General features: G+C 37.6%; 1 protein-coding gene across 1 annotated transcript in view; it reads left to right on the top strand.

The window, feature by feature from the left end:
• The window catches only part of INPP4B (inositol polyphosphate-4-phosphatase, type II, 105kDa), a 297,867-nt gene that overhangs the window by 180,856 nt on the left and 93,495 nt on the right, over positions 1-23,516 (top strand). The window contains exons 10-13 of the mRNA XM_010566942.1: positions 1,263-1,374; positions 3,837-3,909; positions 10,832-10,979; positions 22,388-22,518. Coding sequence (XP_010565244.1) covers positions 1,263-1,374; positions 3,837-3,909; positions 10,832-10,979; positions 22,388-22,518 — 464 coding nt within the window. The remainder of the gene's footprint in view (positions 1-1,262; positions 1,375-3,836; positions 3,910-10,831; positions 10,980-22,387; positions 22,519-23,516) is intronic.

Here is a 23,516-nt window from a genome sequence, read left to right as displayed (position 1 = left end):
TCTTTCTCCTGGTTGGTGAAATCCCCCTGGTTTGGGGTGCAGGGCGGGGGGTTCCTTCCTTTACCAATATAATGGGAGGACTATTTTTCTGAAGTTCTGGAAGAGTCTCTCTGTTGAAGGGGCTTTTGATGTTTTCCCGCGACGAGGATTGCCTTGGGAAAATGGCAGTTTTTAATGGAAACGCTTTTTTTCTAATATTACTGTTTCTGAAAGTAAGTTTTTCTTTTTTATTGCCAGCCCTCTAGTCCCTCTTCTATGTATTCCTTTGTCCTGCCTCATCACTTCTCATCTTCACTTCTGAGATTATACACAGGATTGCCCCAAACCCATTTGTTTTCATTCTTCTTCCTCTCTGTGCTTTTGCAATTCTGCTAAACTTATTCTCGTCATTTCCTTTTGCCGACTTTTGCTTGGTGGCTGCTGTTATGCTTTCCTCATTATTATTACATGATCTGTTACCCTTCTTTCCTTCCTTTCAAAAAATCCAGCTGTTCAGAATAAGCCAGGGGAGATAGACTGTGTGGTGAATCTTGGTGTTTTGCTACCAGCGAAAGCGGAAAAAAGCATTCAGTGTCTTTTTGGAGTTTAAACCCTTGTTTCTTTCAAAAGCTAGTGAGCAATACTTTTTGTTCGGAGGTGTAAATCTGAATTGCTATTTATCTTGCTTAAATGGAAGTAAACTATTTGCAGAGAAGATAATAAAGGAATTCACCTGGAACTGTTATCTTCTCCTCTATAGTTAAAGAAATGGGGTTGATTCTGAATAATTACTTTGCAAAGGGACTACAAAAGGAAAAGTGAAATTCAGATTAGTTTCATTATTTTGGTTTAGCAGGAGGTTTATTAATATACTGAGCATGTCCTTTCTTCATGTATTATGTTAGGAAACAAAGCAGTGTACTGTGCAGTGAGATTGCGGGTCGTAAGTGGGGTATTGGTGCAATGTTACAGCCCTTTCTCTGGTGGTCCACAGACGGAATAATGTCTAGACTGAAAACTTGGCAGCGTTCATGGATTCTTCTGCCATTTATAGCACTTATCCATCCTCAGTTTTGTGATGAAAACTTTCATTGCTATAAAGAATTTGGAGAAATTACAATATGCATTATTGTTAACATTTGCTTTATGATTGTAAATAACAAGTTCAATACAGGTGACTGTAGCTATACAGAACGGAGAAGGGACTAAATGTTTACTGACAGTATTTTTACTGAAGGACTGTGATGCTGCAAATGACCTGATGTCATGGGGTTTTTTTCTAGGACTTCTGATGGTGGAAAGACAGTTGGTACCATTGAAGTCAATCTTGTGAAGATGGGAGAGCTAGAGGATGAGGAAACGGACCACATCACAACAGACAGCCAGGATCAAAAGGTAGAAACTCAGTTCATTGCACAAGGTTAATTGGAATGATCAGCTGTACCAAATGCCTAAATTACTAATTCCAAATTGGGTTAAGGACTTAATCAAAACTTTCAGGAATAAAATATTACGTACACTTAATCTCCCTAAACTAAAAATAGTTTTTCATGAAAATGTACAGAATAATACTCTATCCTCAGTTTCCTAGTCCCTCCCCTTCTTTAGGAAAAAAAGAGCTGATTTTGACCTCAACTGACCATATTTAATCACTCCTGATCAAAAAGCTGTCCGTAGAGACGCCATAAATCTGACTTCTTTTTCCCTTGGACAGTTCCTCTGTTTTCTGCCCTTGAAGTCCTGTTCACGTGGATTTTTGTGTGCAACCTGTGCCCACAATACTGAAAACTTGGAAAGAATGACAGACAGGCAAGCCGAAGAAGAGGTGAATCCCCTTGCAAAGGGGCAGGTTCAGCTACGTTTCATGGGAGCACACAGTGGCTGGGAATAATCAACGGGAGGGATGGCGCAGCAGTGGTGCCTCAGAGTGCTAGCACAGGACAGTGTTGACCAGAGTGTATGTAGGGATTCGGAGTTGGGGCGCTCATGGTGTGGGACAAGAGGAAGGACAGAAGGGCTCAGAAAGAGCAAAAATGCTCTTAAGTAGGCAGGTTGTTATAGGCAAAAGCAGTGGAGACCAAAGCTGGAGATGATATGGGGGGAGTGGATTTGAGAGGAACAGAGAACCAAAGGAGGGAGGGTGGAATGGATGGGGTGTGTCTATGATGCCAAGAGATTTGGGCTTGGGAGAAATTCAGAAATGACTGCTCAGAGCGAGGAAATCAGGGTTTGAATGATTTGCAGTTAATAAAAAAGATATCTCTAAATGGGTCCCTGGCTGATGGCAACTGACATACCTGTACAGAGTTGCCTCCTCCTGGCATCTCTGCCTCTGCAGTCCCATTCTCACTGACAGAATTTTTGCAGCCCTTATACTATGGTGTACTACTATACACTGTGGTATATTCTGTTCTTAATAAAAAACCCTAATTTTAGATAATGCTACAGGGAACGTAAAGTTAAGGACTGCATTTTTTTGTTTGGAAGTAACATGTAAGAATATATTTTTGGGGAAAAGGGCATTGCTCTGAATACCTTTTCTGCTCAGCCAAAACAGTCTGCTTTTGGGCCAAACTCTGAGGATAGATTTTACACCTTTTTTTTTTTTTTTTTTCCCCCCCATTCTTCTCAAAAGACTTCAATGCCCTTTTAAAACAATGGACCAGTGGGATCAGTTCCAAAGAAGCCAACAAACACTGTGAAATTTTTCTGGCTTTGTACTATAAAACTTCCACGAGATATGCAACATGAACTGTTTTTTTCAGCCTTCTCTTTCATTTTGCTTTTCTTCCATTTCAAAATGTGGAATGAACTTCTCACAATTATTTGAGATGTAATTAATGAGCTGTGTCTAGCTTGGGGGAGCCAGAATTCTTTAAGAGCATTTTTCTAGGGGCTTCTAATAGTTGTCAAGAAAGAACAGCCTTGCGACAGCTGTGTTTTCTGTGGTCTTTGAAGGAGTCCTTAGTTTTTATGGATTAGTTGCATCATGGAGTCTTGGTTTATACGTTCATAGTGAGGATGCAATTGTGAGAATGCGGAGTTACTGAATTACTTCAAAGAACTAAATCCTGAATTAGGTTTGCTAACTCGTTAGATAAACTATGTGCAGGGAATTCCTCATGGAAGAGTAAGGTGACAGTTAAATTCAATCTGAGATATTAACTGGTAGAGAGTACATCACATCTTGGTCTTTGCTTCAAGCTCTGCAACAGAACATCTAGAAACCCGGGAAGCCCTGGGAACATACCTCCCTATCACCTTTAGAGGCTATCTGTGGGGGGGGGTTTCTGACTGGGGGGAGGAGGAGTATTAAAAATATACTTCCTAGTACATTTAACATAGGTTTACACTAGTTGATTTTTTCCATAAACGTTTTATACTTTTATTTTATACACTAAGCTTATAAAAGAAATCTTCCAATTCACTTGTATAACAAATGACTTTAATCACAAACCATGAGCATATTTTTAAAGACTTTTTGTGGTTTCTGCTTTTCCCTTGTTTAAAAATTCATTGAATGCTTTCTGACACTGTGCATGTGAAAACTGCCTTGTCAAAAGAAACCTCTCCGAAAGCACAGAACTTGTCAAAAATTATTTGAACCTCTGCCATTGTACTGGTAGGAAAACTTTCTGGTTTATTATGGAATACCTGATCATATTTTGCAATTTTCTCTGCCGTAATTCTGATTGTGTTACAGTATATTGGAACAGAAATATAAAGAGAAAACTGTAAATTATAATTAATGGTTGGGAAGTTATATTATCAGTTTTTTAGTCTGCCATTTAGAAACTGCTATGAATTTCCTTGTAACACCTGAACGTGTTACATTTGTGATTGCGTTTCTTTTGTAGTGTGCATTGGTTCGTGAATGTACAACCGCTGAAGGCATAAGTGGTAAAGACAACTTGCCTTCATTAAATGCAGGTAAGTATTCTAACATCCATAAAAGATGGCTGTTGCAATGCTATGTTAGATCCTGAAGAAAAAACAAAGATTCGGGGCAGAGCTCTTAAAAGGCTCGTCAAATGATGCACAAATTTTTAAGTTTAATATTTTAATGTTTTATACATATTTGACAGTATCATTTTACTGAGAAATGGGAGGAAAACTTTCAGAAATGTATGTCAATTATGCTTTCTGAAACACTGCTAAAATCTCCCACTCCTATATCTTTACCGTTCAATGATTTTCAAGACTGTCAGTGACTTCGGTGGGCATGGAATTAACCTCATAAATTTTTGTCATGTCATTGCATGACATTCTGTTAAAGTAATTATGCTTTATTTGTAATTGAATACCCTGGAGAATTAATCTGTCTCATAGCTGATGAAGTGGCAATTTCAGTTTGATCTGGAAGCTATATGTCCTAAAATGAAGGAAGCTGTTGGCAAGGCATTCTCAATTCTAGGTCAGCTCTGGGCTTGAGTGTACAGTGTTGAACTAGATCTATTTCTCTTTCATTATATTGAGAAATATTACATGCTGATATGCTGCACCATAAAAGTTTTATTAGCCCAAGTTTATGAATCTCCATTACTCTGCAGTAACAATGTCACAAATATGTTGCATGGGTCATCTGAAACTACAGCACTGTCAAGAATTCTGTGTATTTGCTGCAGAGTTGAGGAGAAATGTTACTGAAGTTTTAAAACCTCTACTGAAACTTTTTCATATGACTTCACTGATAGGACAGGCTTATTAGGCTAGTTTTGCAGTCTCAAGGAAGCACTAGAAACCTTGAAAAAATAGTTTTTTCTGTGTATGTATGAATGCTGTAATTTTTTTCCTGTGATTTGTTGCCACTAGATCAGAAGCAGGGAAAAATTTCTTCTTCAGAACTGCCATTTCTTCTCATCAGTTCAGTGTGAGGCTAGGTATGTTTGTGGACAAGATATTAATTGAAAATTACTAGATGTACAGGAACTACATCTGGCTCCAGAAATTCCTGAACTGAAAATAGCTGGAGGCAGGGAGAGTATCTTGCATCACTAGGTATCTATTTATGGCTCTTCTTGGAGAAAAGATACAGAGCCAGTCAAATGATTTGGTCTAACTCAGTGCAGCCGTTCTTTGATTCTGATTCTGTATGTCATCCAGATAAGTGGGTCTTAAAGCAATGATGTTTCTGTTCAGAGAACAAGTTACTGATTCACAACTGATTTTTTTCAATTTGCTGGGTGGGTTTGACTGGGGTTTTCTGCTGAGTTTGTTTGGATGGGGAAAAGCTCTAGTTTGGGGAATGTATTTTGTTGAAAGTGTTGGAACTTCCAAGGTAGATGTCAGTTTTATGAATAATGAATTCTAGATCACTTTGTCAAGAGTACTTGCAAATGATTCTACAGTATATCTAGACATTGCTTAACATTTCTATGTTTATAGTTCTCATATACAAACACAAAAAAACCAAAAGCCCCACCCCACCCAACATGGCTAGGGCTTATAAAGTTAAACATACCATGGAGGTTTTTTGTCCTTTTTTTTTTTTTTTTTTTAATTTTTTTTATTATTATTTTAAGAGTTGAGGGGAAAGAGCAGAACTGCCGATGCATATGCAAGAAATGACAGCACTCAGGATATTGGAAAGAGTTTATAGGCACCGGAAGTTTGTTCTAATAAATACTTATTCGTCAGTCTGTTTCCTGTACTTGTGACTTCCTCTTCTCACCTCAGCGTTGCCTCCACTTCCATGCTGACATCTGGCACTAGTTCAAGGTTTTGTCAGTCCCACTTTTTTATTGAATTGTCAATTTCTTTTTTTTTTTAGAAGATTTTAGCCCTCCTTTTAAACTGCCAGCCTCTTTGCCCAACCAGTCAGACTTCTTCCCCAGCATGCCTCCATGACTGGGCTTTGTGTGGATCAAAGCTCTTTGTGTTGCCTGGAGACTGGCTTTCTCATATGGGTGCCAGTGCTGCCCTTAAGCGTATTGTACCACACAGTAGGTCTGCCCAAAAACATATTCATCCACTCTGTACGAATGACATGTGCACGGTCTTGTTGATATTAGAAGCTGGGAAGGATGCAAGAATTCTCGGTAAAGGTAGACCCTTGGTGCATGTACGTTGTGTTAAGTTCAAGTTTTGTGGTTTTACATACTGAGATTTCTTTCCCAAGGCTTATGTCATTGTCAGATCTGGGTGGATTGCCATGTGCATGGTAAGATGCACATCTCTGTTAAAGATTTACCGTCAGAATTCAAGTTTATAGAGCACAGAACTTTCTGTTGCAGATTTCTGGCCTCGTTCTGTGCAGCTGGACCACCTTAACTGAAAATTTCAAAAAATAATCAGTTTAAGCCAGACAAATTTCAGTGTGGCAAAACTAGAGGCAATCAAAAAAAAAGGACTGAAGGGAAAGGAACAATATCAGTAATGTGGTAGAAGTATATTGCAGGCAACCTGAAAACATCAACATTGCCTGCACTACTTTCCCTGCTGTGTACTTACAGAACTATCTACAGTACAGTATATATTCCATATATATATATATGTATTTAGTACATGTGTATACTGTTGTAAAGATTTCTGGTTCTTTCTGTCTCATGTTGTTTATCAGGCCTTCAAAACTATGAAACTGAAAAAATACCCCTATGTGAATCTTTAAGCCTGTAGACATAGATGCACATTGGCATTCTTCTGAAATTTAAATCTTAATATAAGGAACTCGGAGCCCTCAAGTGAGTTATGAGCCACTTATTGAGTGAGTGGGAATGAGTATCATATTTCACAGAGGCTTATCGCTATTCCATTTATACCTCAAGAGATTGAATTCATATGTCTCAAAATTCAGTTATTTATAACACTAGAGAGTTTGCCAATTGTTTGCATGTAAACATATTGCACTTTACAATAAAAAAGAGAATAAAAGTAATTGAAATCAAGCAAAAAATTAAGAAAGTTGAAATTATTCTTCCTGAGATTATATGCATAATAACGTATGCTACAAAGGAAGATATGAACAGAAACACTGTTAGTAAATTAGCATATGGCAGTGGTATGCTTTGATCTATGTTTGATCGGGAACAAAAATGAAAACTAAGTATTCAATCTTTTATTAATTTTTTACTTGCAGGCAAACCAGTGTGAAGGATATAGCATGGAATAAAAAGCACAGAGGTCTTTAAATTTAAAAATGAGAACATCCAAAAATATGGATGGTTAAATATATGGCATTGGCTTTTAGGCTTCATGCTATAGAGAAAGGCTTTTAAAATAGTTTTTTCTCTTTTTAACCACTGCAGTTCATCTGGAGGGGGGGGGTTTCAGTGCCGTTCATGATCACTGTCTAAACACAGGAAGGATTACCTTTATGAAACTTTCATTCATTTTAATAACTACTTTTTATAAAAGCTAAAACTAGTCTTGCCATTCTTACTATTTGGATGGGTTTACATGCCACCTTGATTTCTTTTTTTAGACAACTTGTAATTAAAAAGCAATTGTTGCAATTGGACAGGAAAATACACCTGAGATTTTTGGGACTCTTGTGACTTCAGTAGTTCTGTTTATAAGACAAAGATAAAGTATTGTGCAGCTGTTATTGACACTCTCAAGCTTCAGCAAGACTGCAAATGGGAATTAATTGGATTCCTTGTGAAAACAAAATTCCTGGGCTTTTGTCTGAGTTTGTAAATGTAATTTCCTTAATAAACCCATGGATAGATGTTTTGGCCTTTTTTAAAAACTTGCAACACACTTGAGATTATCCCCATCTGAAAATGCAGTCTCAGAGGTAGTACCTGAAGAGTAGTTTAATAATTCTTATAATGGTAAAAGTCACAACTTTGGATCCACATCTTCAAAGTGATTCCTAGTCATCATTGCTATCATGCTGCATTCCTGTTGGGTTTTTTGTTTCGTTTTGTTTTTTTCCCGTGATGGTGGTGGCGTGGCATGGTTTAACCTCAGCCGGCAACTAAGCACCACGCAGCCGCTCGCTCACCTCCCTCACAGTGGGATGGCAGGGGGAAAATCAGAAGGGTAAAAGTGAGAAAACTCGTGGGCTGAGATAAAGACAGTTTAATAGGTAAAGCAAAAGCCGTGCGCGCAAGCAAAGCAAAACAAGGGATTCATTCATGACTTCCCATGGGCAGGCAGGTGTTCAGCCATCTCCAGGAAAGCAGGGCTCCATCACGGTTACTTAGGAAGACAAACACCATCACTCCAAATGTCCCCCCACCTCCTCCTCTTCCCCCAGCTTTGTATGCTGAGCATGACGTCATACGGTCTGGAATACCACTTGGGTCAGTTGGGGTCAGCTGTCCTGGCTGTGTCCCTTCCCCACTCCTTGTGCCCCCCCAGCCTCCTCGCTGGTGGGGTGGGGTGAGGAGCAGAAAAGCCCTTGGCTCTGGGTGAGCACTGCTCAGCAGTAACCAAAACATCCCTGTGTTATCAACACTGTTTCCAGCACAAATCCGAAACACGGCCCTGTACTAGCTACTGTGAAGAAAAGTAACTCTATCCCAGCCAAAACCAGCACATTGTGATAGTGGGGAGATGGGAGGAAAGAGATTGTGGAGCTACCTGTGTGCATTAGGTTCTCACAGACAAATGTGAATTTTTGGATGCAATAGATTGAGTGCAAATTTAAGCACTGTTCTCGGAAAACCATCCTTTGATAACTTCTTAGGAAGTAGCTATGAAAAGGTAAAATAGAGAAAAGAGCCTTTTGCATCTGGGGCATCATCATTTGAAATGTCCCGGTAAAAAGTATCAGCCTGTTTCCTAGTGAACAGAGGGCACTAAAAAAAAAAAAAACCCAAACAAAAAAAAAAAACCACCCCCAAAACAAACCAAAAACCCAAACAACCCCAAATGATCATCTGTTTTGGCAGGTTTCTGTTTAAGAGCAGACCTGAATTAGCCCTTGATTTCTTTAGCTCTCCCTGACATCTGAAGATTGTAATTTCCTGTCTTGTTAATGGAAGATGATTGGTGCCATGTATCTACTTTGTGGATGTCAGAGACTGTCAATATTATTGACAAAACTGATTTCATTAATTAGAACAATCTCAGCAAAAGAGGAGGAAAATAGGAAAGCATTACAACATATTTTAATCAAGTAATATAATAAAGCCCAGAGACTGGGTATAAGTTGATCATAGGCACAGGACTTGGAGATGCTTTTTTTTTGTAGTGGACAATAGTTAAGTCTGTGTGGTGAGAATTCTCAAGCTGTAAAATGTGTGTAAAGGTGCTTGAACATTGAGGTATTTTGGGTGTTAGTAGTAAAGAAAAATTGCTGTTATTTATATGCCATAGCTACCAAGCATCTATTAAGCTTATTTCATAACAGTAATTCAGAATTTAGTTTTTGTAAGTAAAATCACTAATAAATAGATGCAAAATGACTCTAAAATGGCTTCCAGTTTCTTATTGAAGACTAATGATTAAAGAGATCTCAGTGGGGTGATGGGAATAGAAAACAATACATCTGCAATTACTTAAACATGATTATTTACAACATTCCTTTCTTTATCAGTTGCCAACAACTGTTTTATTGCAGATATCTTTGAATCTGTGGTCTTGTTTTAGGCCTTTCCTAAAGGACTTCTGTTAAAAAACAGTTTGATTAGATAGACAAGATAGTTTGTGTATCTTCAATAACTTCATCCGTGTTTTTCATTCGCTATAAACCAGCCTACATAGGCAATAATTGTGACAGTGAGTTGTGAAGCTGAAATTTCTATTAGTAGATATCGTTTTGACAGCAACAGTTTCCTCGCAGCACACATGGGAAATGCATTCCTTTGAGTTATAGACCATTCAGTGGCGGATCAATGGGAGCCTACTCTAAGGCAGCTTTATCCAGAAGGCTGATAGAAAGCTACTGTTGGAGGATTTGGATGGCTGTTCAAAGTCATTCTGAGTTAGGAAGCAGTGGATGTGTGTGTTAAATGACAATCATTTGTCTCTAAGTGAGCTTATCAACGTAGTCAAACAAAACTTTTCTTTCTCAGCTTTTTTCCCCATTTGCGCTTTCTGGAAAATTAGTCTAGTAGGGGAAACAAAAAAAAAAAAAAAAGAGGGAAAGGAGAGAGTGGAAATTTCCCAGCTGTATTATAGAACATCATTGTAAGATCTGAATGGAAACATAGCCAACATTTGAGAGCTTTAAGATAAAAATCATGGTGGGTTTTAAGCATAACTTTCCAAGACACCAAGTAATGTGATTTTCCAATGTGAAGTTACAACAGTGATCTGAGAACAGTGCATGTAACATATTTACCTGATTGTTATATTTATTTCTATGTAGTGGCAGTCTCTTCACCATGTCAATGATCTAGTTGACTCTAAAATGGCGTCGTCTTGACCATGTCAATGGTCAAGTTTCTTTTAATGTACATGCACACCATCTATTTGTACTAATGACTTCTGTGTGTGCGTATCATGGAGAAGATGCATCAGATACAGCTAAATTCTGAGGCATGCTTCGCTTGTCCCATGCAATTTATTAGCAATGTGAGTGATTCTAAGATGGTAAACGGTGGCGTTGACTGTGAGTTCATTGTTGATTTGTGCATTATGTTTTTTCTAACTGTATCTTAAGTGTAAGAATAGAGAGCATAATTTACATTCTCACTACACTGAAATGCTAAATTCACAGGATACCTACTGTGAGGGTAAAATGTGATTTATCTACTGTACTAGTAATACTTTGTCATCCACATACTGCTATAATAAATTAAATAAAAATTGGATGTTTTTAATAGAATTTTAATGGTTCTGAAATTAATTCTGGAAGCAAGGGGGGAAATAACGTATTATTTTTGGATGAAACTGTTGTCATAAATTTTCAAAGAGTCATATAACCACAGTAAAGCAATGATATAATTTTTCCTCTCTGCAGTGTTAAAAAACCCAATCTGTAAGTTGTATAGATTCCCTACTTCTGACAACAAGTGGATGCGGATCCGGGAACAGATGGCTGAGACTACCCTCTCTTTCCATGTTCCTAAAGAACTGATCAATCTGCACATAAAGGAGGATATGAGAAGGTAAGGAAGAAGAAGTAGCAATAGTAAATACTAAATTTTATTTTTCTGAGTTGGAATAATGTGATGAGCTAAAAATATTAATGTGTAGTATGAAATAGGCAAAATATAGCGATCTTTTGGGCTGCTAAGAATTTACAGCTGTAACTGAACAACAGAATTGATTGCTCAGAATTTTTAGGACTCCAGTGACTTCATAAGTTCTGAGCAATGAACTGTGCTAGAGTGCAGTCGTGACTTTAAATGTGTAAGCATCCACATTTGGTTAACAATGTAAATATTCTGAAAAGTTCATATTTTATAAAGGAAGAACATGTGACAAGGGTGTGAACTACATTGTAGCGTGTTTGGCTTTGTGTCTGGGCAGTGCTAATATTGCAGACAAACAAGATGCAAGCAGTGGAAAATGACATGTTTGTAGTTAATAAAGAAGCAATGAGAAAATAAATCACATTCCTCTAATGTAAATTAGTTGGCATAAGAAAAGGAAACCTTTGTTCATGTTTGGCCTTGTAACCAGGAGGGACATCTGAGGATCATTACAATATGGATGGCCTGGGGAAAAAGAGGATAGGGAGCACAAGTGTCCCCAAGTCCTTTGTGTGTCCGAATTCCCACTGCAGCGACTGAAATGGCAGCCTGCCCTTTGAATACTTGTGAGCCATGCTGATACAACTGTGGAAAAAAGCAATATTTTAAGCAGTCCTAGGCTTCCCTGAAAGCATACCTTCTTTTTCCAATGATAATGGATTGTGTAGAAGAAGGTACTGCCTCTTTCCCCATGCAAGTTGCCTCACACATGGGTGGGCATCTGGTCTTACGTAAGAGTAACACTGTGATCTAGTGCTGCATCCCAAAGCCGTCCTGTGCACTTTCAGGCAACTCCTCCATCAGAAGGGGTTGCCTGTGGTTGTTTACAGTGGTTGGTTGTCCTGCAATAGGAGCTTCTTTTCTTTTTTCATTCACCCCATCTGCTGCTTCTGTATGATTTTTTTTATGCCAATAGAACAGCATGTGGGAGACCAGAATCTTGCTTTTAATAAAGTCAATGGACTGATACGTACTTACGCATGGTGATGATGGGTTATAAAAATCATATGAATTGTTATAATACTTTATTTTATTCATTTAATACTGTGTTTAGGCATTTATGGCCTGATCCTGTTTGAGAATACTAATGTGTAAGGTTTTTTTAGTAAGCAATAAAAATAGATTATGCTGACTTGCACAGTTCATCCACTTCCCAGATTTTCATTTGCCCCATGGGCAAATGCCTTTTAAATGTTAGAGGATTACTTTAACCACTTTTACTACTACTGCGTTATTCTCTGCAAAGGCATAATGCAAGTAATAGCACTTGCTGTTATTTCTTATTATAGCATTCACCTCCTTGGATAAAGTCATAGTAAAGAATCACCATGGATTGGTTTTTTTAACAATTATTTGATACTTACCAAAATGAAGAAAAGCTTTAAGGAAGAAACAGAAGTAAAAGTTGCTCAAAGATTGGGGAAAGTGGTTCTGATTTTCCTGATTGCCAACATGGTTAGCTGTTCAAGCCTAGTAAGAAAGTGTGGGTGTGAGAGAAACAAAGTGATTGTATCAGTCTGAGGGAGGGCGGTAAGACCAACCAAGAGGAGGAACAACTTGTGGTAGAATACTAGCAGATGGTGGGAATGGGGCATCTGTGTCACCTGTCATCATCGTATGAGCGTGTGGGTTGGAGCTTCAGCTTTGTATGGGCTTTACTTTTTGAAATAATTGCAAAGATGTGTGCTTTTGCAGACTCTTTGCATTTGTAAACTAGCAAAATGATGTTAGGAGGATATTGTTACGTTAGTTTTTGAACTCATACGAAATTTACACTGTACTATCTTTAGGCTATTCTCTTCTGAAGTATTCTTCTCTGCATCTTTTTTCCCCAGTTAGTATAAAAGAATAAACATTTTTGTCTTGGAGGCCACTTCTTACCATCCTCAGCCTGTTTCATTTTATTCCTATTGTGGCTTCGGTATAGTCGGGTCTGAAGCAATTACCTATACAAAATATCCAAGTGAAGTGTTAATCCCATTCAGTATTGTATTTTAAATTATAATTTAAATTCCCTTTTCTCATAGCTCTTCAAGATTATTTCTCTCTTGATAAAACTACAGTGTTCATTGTTAAACAAACTTTTTCATTTACTGACATGGTACTCTGAAATATGTAACCTCTAAGGATGTTTAACTTTGTTTTTCAGCGTGAAATAATGTTTTTAAAGATATGCATGCATTAAAGATTTTATCCTTCAAGCCTCCCTGGAAGAAGTTTAATAGGAGCTATGTGGTCATTTTTATTGTTCTAATAAGGGTCATACAGTCTGCTTTGCTGGTTTTTATTAAGAAATTATTTGTTTCCCTTCTTGAGGTTTTCCAATAAGTCCTTTCCCCTGTTTTCAACATGGCTTTACACAAATCTTGTCCAGATATTTTGCTTCTATCATGTAAGATTAGCCAAGTAGTTTTTCGTACCTAATGATTACAAAAAAGACTTAGTAGTTTACAATAATGGTTCCGAAAGTTGGTTGACCCATATAATCTAAGCTTGCAGTTGTAGATAACTTGTAACTTGTGGCGCACTAGATCAGCACAGCAAGAGAATTAGGAGAGTCTGGTAGAAGCTGTGGTACACATGTCTTTCAGATTTGCCAGTAAAGCTCTTTTGCGTCCCTTGGAACCAAATTTGGCTTTGGCTGAAAGAAAATTCCACCTACTTAGGCTGAATTTGGCGCATGGCATTTGTGGTCACAACCCATAAACAAATTTCAAGGATAGATGCTGAACTTTCCTTGAACCCTCTCTCCAGACTACAAAGCACGCTCAAGCTTTCCTCCTGCATCAGGAATGGCTGACCTGTCCCAACTCCAGTAGCCTTTTCTTGTGAAAAATCTATGCTGTTTGTCTGTTTTCTAATTTCTTTCTCATAACATTACAGAATGAGGACAAAGTTCAGACTGTCTGAAAGATGTATGTTTTTCTACTACCTTTTAATACACAATTTCTAGAGAGAAATGGAGACTCAGGCAGAAATGCCATGTGTTGGGAGCAGGCATTGATTTTTCTGGACCTTTGCATGTTATTTTTAACATGACTTATTTTTGAGCACTGCGGAAACATCGTATTGGTAAGAGGTAATAACATTTAAAAAGTTATTCTGAGTAAACTTACCATGACTTTTGAAGCTAGCTGAATCAACCACATTTAGATGGGCACTGTTAATATGCTATCCACTTAAGGACTTTTAAAACCTTACTTCAAGTAACTACCTAGCATAAATGTTCAAAGTAGTAATTTTTTCAACTCTTAAAAAATCCCCAAATGTGTCAGTAAAATGTAGCTCAAATACAGGCATATGCAAAATTTACCCCATTGTGCATCAGACAAGATGTAAAACCTTTATCTTCTTATTCTCCATCAGTTACTGCATAGAGAAATAAAAGTATATGAATGTAAGTGTAACTAGATTTTTGTGAGTAGTGTTTAGACAATTGCCCTCCTCAAACACGATCAGTGTATTAACCATTAATTTATAAACTAAAGGATAAAATATGTTGTTAATGTATGAACACTACATAATTCTCTGTCCTCTTGATTTCACTGTTCATAGCTGATTTTGGAAAAGATGGCCTTGCTGAAAGTCTAACGGGAGTTTTCGTATCAGACTTAATGAAGTAAAATTTGCTGGACTTCACTTTGTTATTGGGTGTTTAAAGTTGTAGTGCATTGGAATGGAGTAACATTAGCTGCTTTGTTTTCTGATAGTTATCTCTACATAACATTACCTATTATTCAGCAGTGCTGAAAGCTGTAAAATGTTAACTTACATTCTGACTGTCCTGTCAAAGAGGGGTTTTTGTTGTTTTCTGCAAAATCCACCCATGTTCGAAGACTCCAGAAAATCATTCTGTACCAGTCAGCAATGCTTCTCAGAGACTGGCTGCTAAAATTTCCGGATGTTATATTTGTGCATGGCATGCCCCAGTCTTAAAGTCCACATTGAGCAAATGATATAACTTGTCGGTCTTATTAGAGCCCCCCACGTTATAGTGAGGGACAATACAAAACCAAAGCAAAAAATAATCTTTCTCCCAAGCTTATAATTATTTTAACACACTCAAATTCTGTCATCACAAAAAGCATTTGAATTTTTACGTTATTAACTAGAGATTTTGCACTTACCATTACTTATCTGTGGTTCTAATAGCACTAAGTTGGGTGTATTTTGTCGGTTCATGTCAGTGGGGCTGCAGAGAGTATAAATTAGAGGCGTAAAGGCATTAAGGTGATTAAAAAAGCTTTGTACAGTTTTATTATGTTGCTCGTGTCATAAAGCTTCTCACTGTATTTTGAATGAGGCACTCTGATTAATAAATTGGGGAAGAAAGAAAACAGAAACCCACAAAACTGTTTAAATGCTTGAGTAATCATGCAGTTAATAATGTGATTAATCTTGCCACGTATATGCTTCCAAGATGAAAGAAAGAAATGAAGTTATAAACTATGAGAATAAAATGGTTTTGCTTATATCATAGAGCTGAAGCAACATTGTCTTAAGCTGGTGCCAGTGTTTCCTGATGAAACAGTAAAATTTAAAAACCAAACAAACAAAAAACCATGTAAAAAATTCTATAAACCATTACTAGTTACTAAAATATAATTTAGGATTAAAATGTAAATTCCACAGATGCCATTCTAAGTATTACTGAATTTGAGTTTCTTTGCAATCATGTGATGCGGGAGAATTCTCCTGTGCTATTAAATGCGAATCGTAGAATTAATCTCAAATGATCATGCTGTTTGAAGATCTTGAGTCTTTCAGAGATAAACCCAGGTAATAAAATATCCAAGGAAGGGAAAGAGTCTTAAGGCAGGAAGGAAGATATGGGTTTAATTTAGCTTATATATTGTCTACAATTTTGGATAGTAAAAGGGGATGGTGGTGGTTAGAAATGCGAAAGGAACTTAAAGAACCTCCAGCTCTCAGGAACAGTATGAAATATTCTCAAGCCTTTGCAATTCCCAGTCTGTTCTCCACATATACATAGAAGAAACAGGTTTTAAAATATTTTTAATGTATTTGATGGCTTGATTTTTGGGGGTGGTTTGTTTTGGTTTTGTTTGGTTGTTTTTTTAAAACAAACGTTTAAGGCATTGTCGTGGTTTAACCCCAGCCAGCAACGAAGCCCCACACAGCCACTTCACTCCTCCCGAAGTGGGATGGGGGAGAGAATCGGAAGGGTAAGAGTGAAAGTGAAAAAACTCAAGGGCTGAGATAAAGACAGTTTAATAGGTAAAGCAAAAGCCACACACGCAAGCAAAGCACAACAAGGAATTCATTCACCACTTCCCACGGGCAGGCAGGTGTTCAGCCATCTCCAGGAAAGCAGGGTCCATCACGGTTACTTAGGAAGACAAACACCATCACTCCAAATGTGTCCCCCCAATTCCTTCTTCTTCCCCCAGTTTATATGCTGAGCATGACGTCATACGGTCTGGAACATCCCTTTGCCCAGTTGGGGTCAGCTGTCCCGGCTGTGCCCCCTCCCAACTCCTTGTGCCCCCCCAGCCTCCTCGCTGGTGGGGTGGGGTGAGGAGCAGAAAAGCCCTTGGCTCTGGGTGAGCACTGCTCAGCAGTAACCAAAACATCCCTGTGTTATCAACACTGTTTCCAGCACAAATCCAAAACACGGCCCCATACTAGCTACTGTGAAGAAAATTAACACTATCCCAGCCAAAACCAGCACAGGCAGGAAAAAAGGTAGGCACAACCTACATTTTAGTTCTTAGTTACCTGTCAGGTCAGCCTTAGCAGAACCTAATTCTGGGAAATTCTGTGAGAAGAGAAAAATGGCACCTGTTTTCAAGAGGTTCCTAATGAAAACTATTAGGAAAGAAAGAAAAATATCCTTTTATTCATTTTTGTGGTACCTTCCCCAGAAGGGATTAAATCCTCTGTAGTAATTATCTGTCTGTTTTAGAATCAACATAGTAAAAAGGCTATGATTCTTTTATTTCTGGAGAGTATGTTTTGTTGTTTTGATGGGTTATTGCCTGTATATCACAGGACCATAACTTGTAAAGAAAAATGAGGTAATTTTATTTGCTTCTATTCTACAAAAAAGGATGAAATGGTTATCCATAAACATGTACATTTTACAGTAAAATTTGTTAGGAAAAATAATTCCTGTGCTCCTTTCCTTAGAAGGAAACTTCTAATCTTCCTTTACTTATGAGTGATAGAGTCATGCCCCAAAGCTTATGGTGTGTATTTACTCCAAAGCTCCTGTTTGATAAATATTCAGAACTTTGTCGCCTTTATAATATTATAAAACTTTTGCAAATATAATCTGCAGAAGTGTCTCATCTTATTTTGAATCCCGCTAAGCACTTTGCTTCTGATGTTTTGTGAAAGTGGATTTCAGAAGCTAATTTTTCTTGGTGGCGGCAAAAATCACTTCCTTTTTTCGGTTTTGAATTTGTCATGTTTGCTTCACTGGGAATTGCATCACTGGATTATTGAAGCTGAATGAATCAAAAATTACTACTTTGTCTTCATACAGCATTTGTGGTTTATGTGCTTCTATCATATGTCCTCTTAATTATCTCTTCTTCATATAATTACACTGATCTTTTCAACTTCATCTTTCAATTTGTGAAGATTTGTGCTGTGTCCTTAATGATGTAAATGGCATTCCTGCTGTTCCCTTTTCTGAGACAAAATAATCAGATCCAAAAAGGTTCTTTGAGGGAATGTCCCCTTCAGACTCATCTTGCTCATCTTAATATCTTGCTGCTGGTTTTTGTTTTATTTTGATTTTATTGTCACTGACCACAGGTTTTCACTGTGCTTTCCACAATGGTGTCTGGACCGTTGCAGCTAGTGGTATTTTTGCAAAAACAAGTTCATTGGTAACCTGACTTCAGTATTAGGGCTTTCCTCAAATAATTTTTGAACATGATGCGTAACACTCGTTCAAAGTACTCCTTACAGAATTCAGTATTTTGTATTTTCAGCATTCGATATGTTTCCTTTACACTTCTAAGTTGTTCTATATCCTCATATCCAACGTGATGAGTCTTTTTCTGTTACTATGGTCATTAGAGTGCATGGCACAAAGCAGGAACTGTTTCAGTAGAAATTATTAACGTGAACAACACAGGAAATTCTTTGTGCCTCTTTCAGGTACTTCTAGTAGTTTACTATAATCATGCACCTAAGCTGTTCTTAAAAAAAAAAAAAAAAAAAAAGCAGCATGAATTGGTAAATGAAAAGGCAGAATATTAATCTGAGCCTTGGGTACTCAACCATCATTTGATAATGGGCCTCACTGAACATTTTCTTGGAACAAAAAAATTGCATGTAGTTTTACTTCGAGTCTAATGGCAACAGTATTTAACTGCTAGTAATGTCAGAAATTTAGCCAGTCATGTAGCGTTTACAGATCTCTGGTTGCCCTGATGTAGTTGTTCATAAAGAAATTCAGTCCAGGCACAGATCCTCCTAACCACCCTGCATATCAGTGTAACAGCTCGCACAATGACCGTACTTTCCATCAGCAGGGGAAGGCTGGGTAAATCTCAAGCCCCTATACGGCAAAGTGCCCATGAATTGTAGCTGTGTAAATCTGTAAGTCATTCTGAGAAAAAGTTGTTGTTGGGTTTTAAGTAGGAGCCTGAAATGAAGGTTCATGACGTTTCTAATGGTGCTGTGGCATTCTGAGGAGTCTCATAACTTATTCTTGGGATTTTCCATCTCTTTAAAATTGTGTTGTGTTAGCACCAATGATCATTAATCTTTATACTAACAATCAGCGTGGTATACAGTGTTTTCAGCAGATCAGGATCCAATATTGAATTTTCTGCCATAATGGCAGAAAAGGGTTTTGAAGAAAGGGTAACAGGTAAATTTTAGATTTTTTTTTTTTTTTTTTTTTTTTTTTTTTTTGTGGGGAACTGCTTCCAACCATAATGGGAGGTACTCAGTGAAAGCTGGCACAATTAATCTACTAAAGGAAAGAATGGATGTGAAAAACAGGAAGTACATGAGAAAGGCTTAAAAATAAGCTAATGAGCTAACATTTAAGTGGAGGAGGAGGGATGGGGCAGACTGTTTACATCTACATTCTGGTTAGATACAAATGGGGCAAGATTATATCAAGGCCACCAAGGAAGATATTGAAGTACTTAAGGCAGGAGACAATGAAAGTTGAGACACTCCTGGGTGACAGTTTCCATTGTGCATTGACAGAAATGACTATCCAGGAGACAGTTTGAGGAGGTGAACGGCAAGATGTAGTCAAAGCTTGGATTTGATTCTGTAAGGAGAGTTGAAGTTGATCCTGAGCACAGTATCTGTCATGGCGATGAGTGCAGTTACTTGGAAAAGACATTGAAAGGGGATTTGGAGTCTGGGAAGAAGATGATAAATAGCTCTATTATAATAATATTGAGTTTGCTCTGAGCTTGCTGCTCTGTTGACAAGCTATTCAGAATTCCAGGGCTGCATTGAGAAGGTGAATCAGTAACCAGTTTGCCCTCTGTAGAACTAATATATATTATAAATAATAATTTTCTTTTATAGCCCAATTGTTGTTTGACACAATTACTGGTTGAAGTGTATTGTTAACATTATTCAATGAAATAAGTTCTGGTATAAGTATTATAGTATTATTAAAACAAATTAAATATTTATTTTTTAAAGAATATTGTTGTGGGTATTAGTACAAACTATAAACTTCCAAATTTGAAAAATATTATGTTTCTCAACCTGTTTGTTTACTCTGGGGAGGGACCCTTCACAATAATGATGATGTATGTCGGTACTATGGAATATTGTTGATGGAGCTTAGATGTAGAAAAGATAATTCTTTTTCCAGCCGTAACTCGGAGTTGTACTGAGTCAACAACAGCAGTGACAAATAGTAAGAAATCATAAGACACAAATAATATCTAAATCCTATGTCTTACATTTTTGCATTTGAAAAAAAGATACAAAATGTGCAAGGAAGCTATTTTTGGAGGAATAGTGTCTATGCCATAAAATCCTGTTACCTCATTTTGATTTTACTGTATTTTTAAATAAAAATAAATTTAGAAAAGGTAGTACTTAAAGTTTCCATGCTATATAGGCTCTAGATTACTATAAAATTGCACACTTACATTATTAAAACATTGCAGATAAGATGCATCTTCTTATGACATACTAGTGGCTGTATTTTGACATCAGTGATGCTTATGTGTTTCTGAAACAATTACAAGCCTTGTCGACAACGATAAGAGCAGAATTTGACATTCCTTGAAAACATGTTAAAGTTAATATGGTGGGATTTGAGCTTTGCCTTCCTGTTGCTGTTGCTGTCAATGGAGTTAACTCATAATCAGCCGGTTAAACCAGTTTTGTGTTTTGGTTAGATATTTTAGTCTGAGATAAGGGGTTTCTATTCCTGCTGTTGCTTGGCTTGAGCATGGGACCAACAGCTCCAGGAGAGGGCTTAGATAGAGGTGCGGGAGCAGAGCCCCAACAGTGGGTTTTCCATGGAATAGAGGGCTCTGAATGTGGTGTATTGATGTGCTCACGTCTCACTGTGTAGTATTTCTCCAATTGCTGCAGAATACTATATTCCTGTATAGGAGGAGCAGTAAAGTTTTGCAGCTCAGCCAGGTCCAAACATTGTTCCTAAATAAGACAACATAAATATTAAGGGCCAAAGTATCTTCACCGCAAATAAATAAAATTTTATACCCTGCCAAATCTTACGAGCTTTTCTTAGGAGGAAGCCCTGAGATTTTAATTTAATGGGATGACTCATTTTAAGCTGCTAAAAACTTGTAAGGAAAATGGTGATTGAAAATGGTGGGTTTGTCCTCTTACTGCTGATGATTCTTATGCTACAGCATTGCCAGTTTGTATCGATGGAGGAAAGTTGAACAGTTTCATCTACTTCTGTTCTTCAGGTTGAATGAAATGGAAAAAAGTAATCATATGTCATTACTAAACTCCCAACGAGTTCATGTATTGTAATCTTCATTTCCATTTTGATACTTTCAAGGACATGTATAAACAAAACGCCTTATTTCTGCTTCCAGTGCAATCTGTTTGATTTTGGTTGTTGTATTAACCAGGAGCAGAATTATGCCTATATAGCTTATTCTAATACTGTTCACTCTAATGCAAAGCTAATAATGATGGGGAAAATATCAGTGTATCAGCGTTTAAGAAATAATTCTAAGACTTTTTGGCTAGTAATCAGAACTGTTGCAGTAAGTGTAGCTCTATGTTCCTGTGCTGCAGCCTCACTGGTCTTTTTCTCCCCCTTTCTGCCCCCCTCTTGCCCTGTTTTTCCTTTTTTTTCAGTAATTTTCCTATATGTAAGAGTTGTCGCCTGGAAGTTGAATTGCAGTGAAACAGTCTGCTTGATACTTTGAGGAAAATGAGGAAAGCTAGTTGGTTGTGTTGCACAAATTTTCTCCTAAACAATTCCAAGCGTTTGAAGACTTGAGATCTTTCATTTTCAGTTTCTTTAAAAGCAGGTCCCCCAACGTGGCTCTGGGATAGGTATAGGACAAACTTACTTTGCAAGTGGGGAAAACAAACAGAAAGCCCAGTGTACTGTAACTATGCTTGTTTGTGTAGGAAATTAAAGTGATCTCTATTTCACTCAGGTCAGCTCTCAAGAGTGTACAGGAAAACTGATAATTTGCTAAAGGATTTCCTTTTGGATTTGCAGTGACATGTTTGGTTACCATAACACTGCTGTTTTGACCTCATGAACACAGCTGTAAGCCTGAAGATTATGTTTTAGGGGACTGGTGGTTTTTTTGGTTTGCCTTTTGTTTTGTTTTGAACACCAAAGAAATGTGGTGAGGGCTTGTGTGTTGGTTAAACTGACATTTGTAGAAACACTACTAGAACGCTATTTGATGCGTGTGAAAGTATCCAAAGAGTAGCGTGTATCAAAACAGCTACACTGTGAGTGTTGGAAAAGGAGCAAACTTTGTATTCTTTTACAATAGTGTTTAATACTTCTTCAGAAAAAGTTACTTGCTCTGAACACAGCTCTCTGGAGCCTGGAAGCCTTCTTGCTTCCAGGGGAGAAATAATATTTCAATTTGCAGGCCATTGCATTTGTGCCAGATGAGTTTTGAACACAAATTACTGTATTATTCACTGATTTGACATTCTTTATTGTGTGGTTGAACAACAGAGCGAAACCAGCAGATTTTACAAGTCTCAAGAAAACAGATTTTATTCCAGTTAGGAAGTGCTTTTGATGTTTTCTAACAAACTGGTTTTGGATTAATTGAATTAATTTGGATGAATGTTAATGGATTAATGAGTTAATTAGTGCCTTCTCTTTTTGCCTTTTGATATAGGAATCAGGAACTTAAAGACTTGGGAGAACTTGCTCCTCACTGGGACAATATGCGCAAAAGTGTTATTGCTCACTGTGATCAGATGTTGAGCATGTACCAGGATACTCTTGCAGAGCTTGGGAAGCATACAGGTATGAAAGTAGCCTCTCCTCTTCTGGAGCAGTTAAGAATTAAATAGATTGATTTTTATTAAATACTGGCATATTCAGCAGATGTAAAACACATAAAAATGAAATATTTGTAATCATATTTCTGAAATACTCAGAGGTGCCCTGTTTCAGCTTCTAAACTTTTTTCATGCGTTCCATTGGTTTTTCCCAGGTAACATGGTACATGGTTACATAGCAGCCAAAAAAAAAATTGGAAAAGTAGATGTGTGTATTTTAATTGCACGTTTCATTGTATATACTGCTCTGCTAGTATTGAATACCATCTGCCAATTGAAACCACCCTTAAAGGTAGTTTTGTCAGATTTTCTTGAAACCTAACTTAAGTTACATTTAACAGTCTACAGGATAACAGTAACATCTAGCTATGCCTTGCATATCCTTAGTGTAGTAGTTGTCGTTGCCCACGTTGTGCCAGAAAAGCACAGACTTAATATGGGATTGGCAGTCTGTCGTCAGTCCAGAAATAGCAGCATGTGCTGCCTTGCTTTTTTTTCATGTGGCGACAGTGGTCTTATGTTCTGATGTGCACTGGGTGCTTGTTCAGTTGCGATCTGCCGGCGTCCTGTGGTCAGGGACTATAACGTATCGTAGTGTCTGCATGCCAGTGGAATAAGACAGCATCAGTGACAACTGTGCAGGAAAGGCAGCTGGTCTTTTCCTCCTGTGCTAATTCTTGCTCATAAAAAGAGCAAGAAAAGACTGTAGAACAAATTATTTCTTCTTTTGAATTTCTTTTCTTTTGATTGTTCACAAATCATTCAAGGAACTTACGATAATTCTTTTTTGTTTTGTGAGGCTACCAGAATTATTTCCTGAATAACACTGTATTTTGAGCGAACAATGATTTCTGTCTGTTTATAGCATGCCTTTCTGCCTCTTCCTGCTGGTGCAACCCCCGCCCAGTTCTTGAGATCTTCTTGAAGGAAATGGGCACATTTGTTCTGAATTACTACAAAGGT

This window comes from Haliaeetus leucocephalus, unplaced genomic scaffold (assembly GCF_000737465.1).
Source record: "Haliaeetus leucocephalus isolate CR32 unplaced genomic scaffold, Haliaeetus_leucocephalus-4.0 Scaffold220, whole genome shotgun sequence".
NCBI classification, from domain to species: Eukaryota; Metazoa; Chordata; class Aves; order Accipitriformes; family Accipitridae; genus Haliaeetus; species Haliaeetus leucocephalus.
Note: the sequence above shows the minus strand (reverse complement) of the source record. Positions and strands in the feature narration are given on the sequence as shown.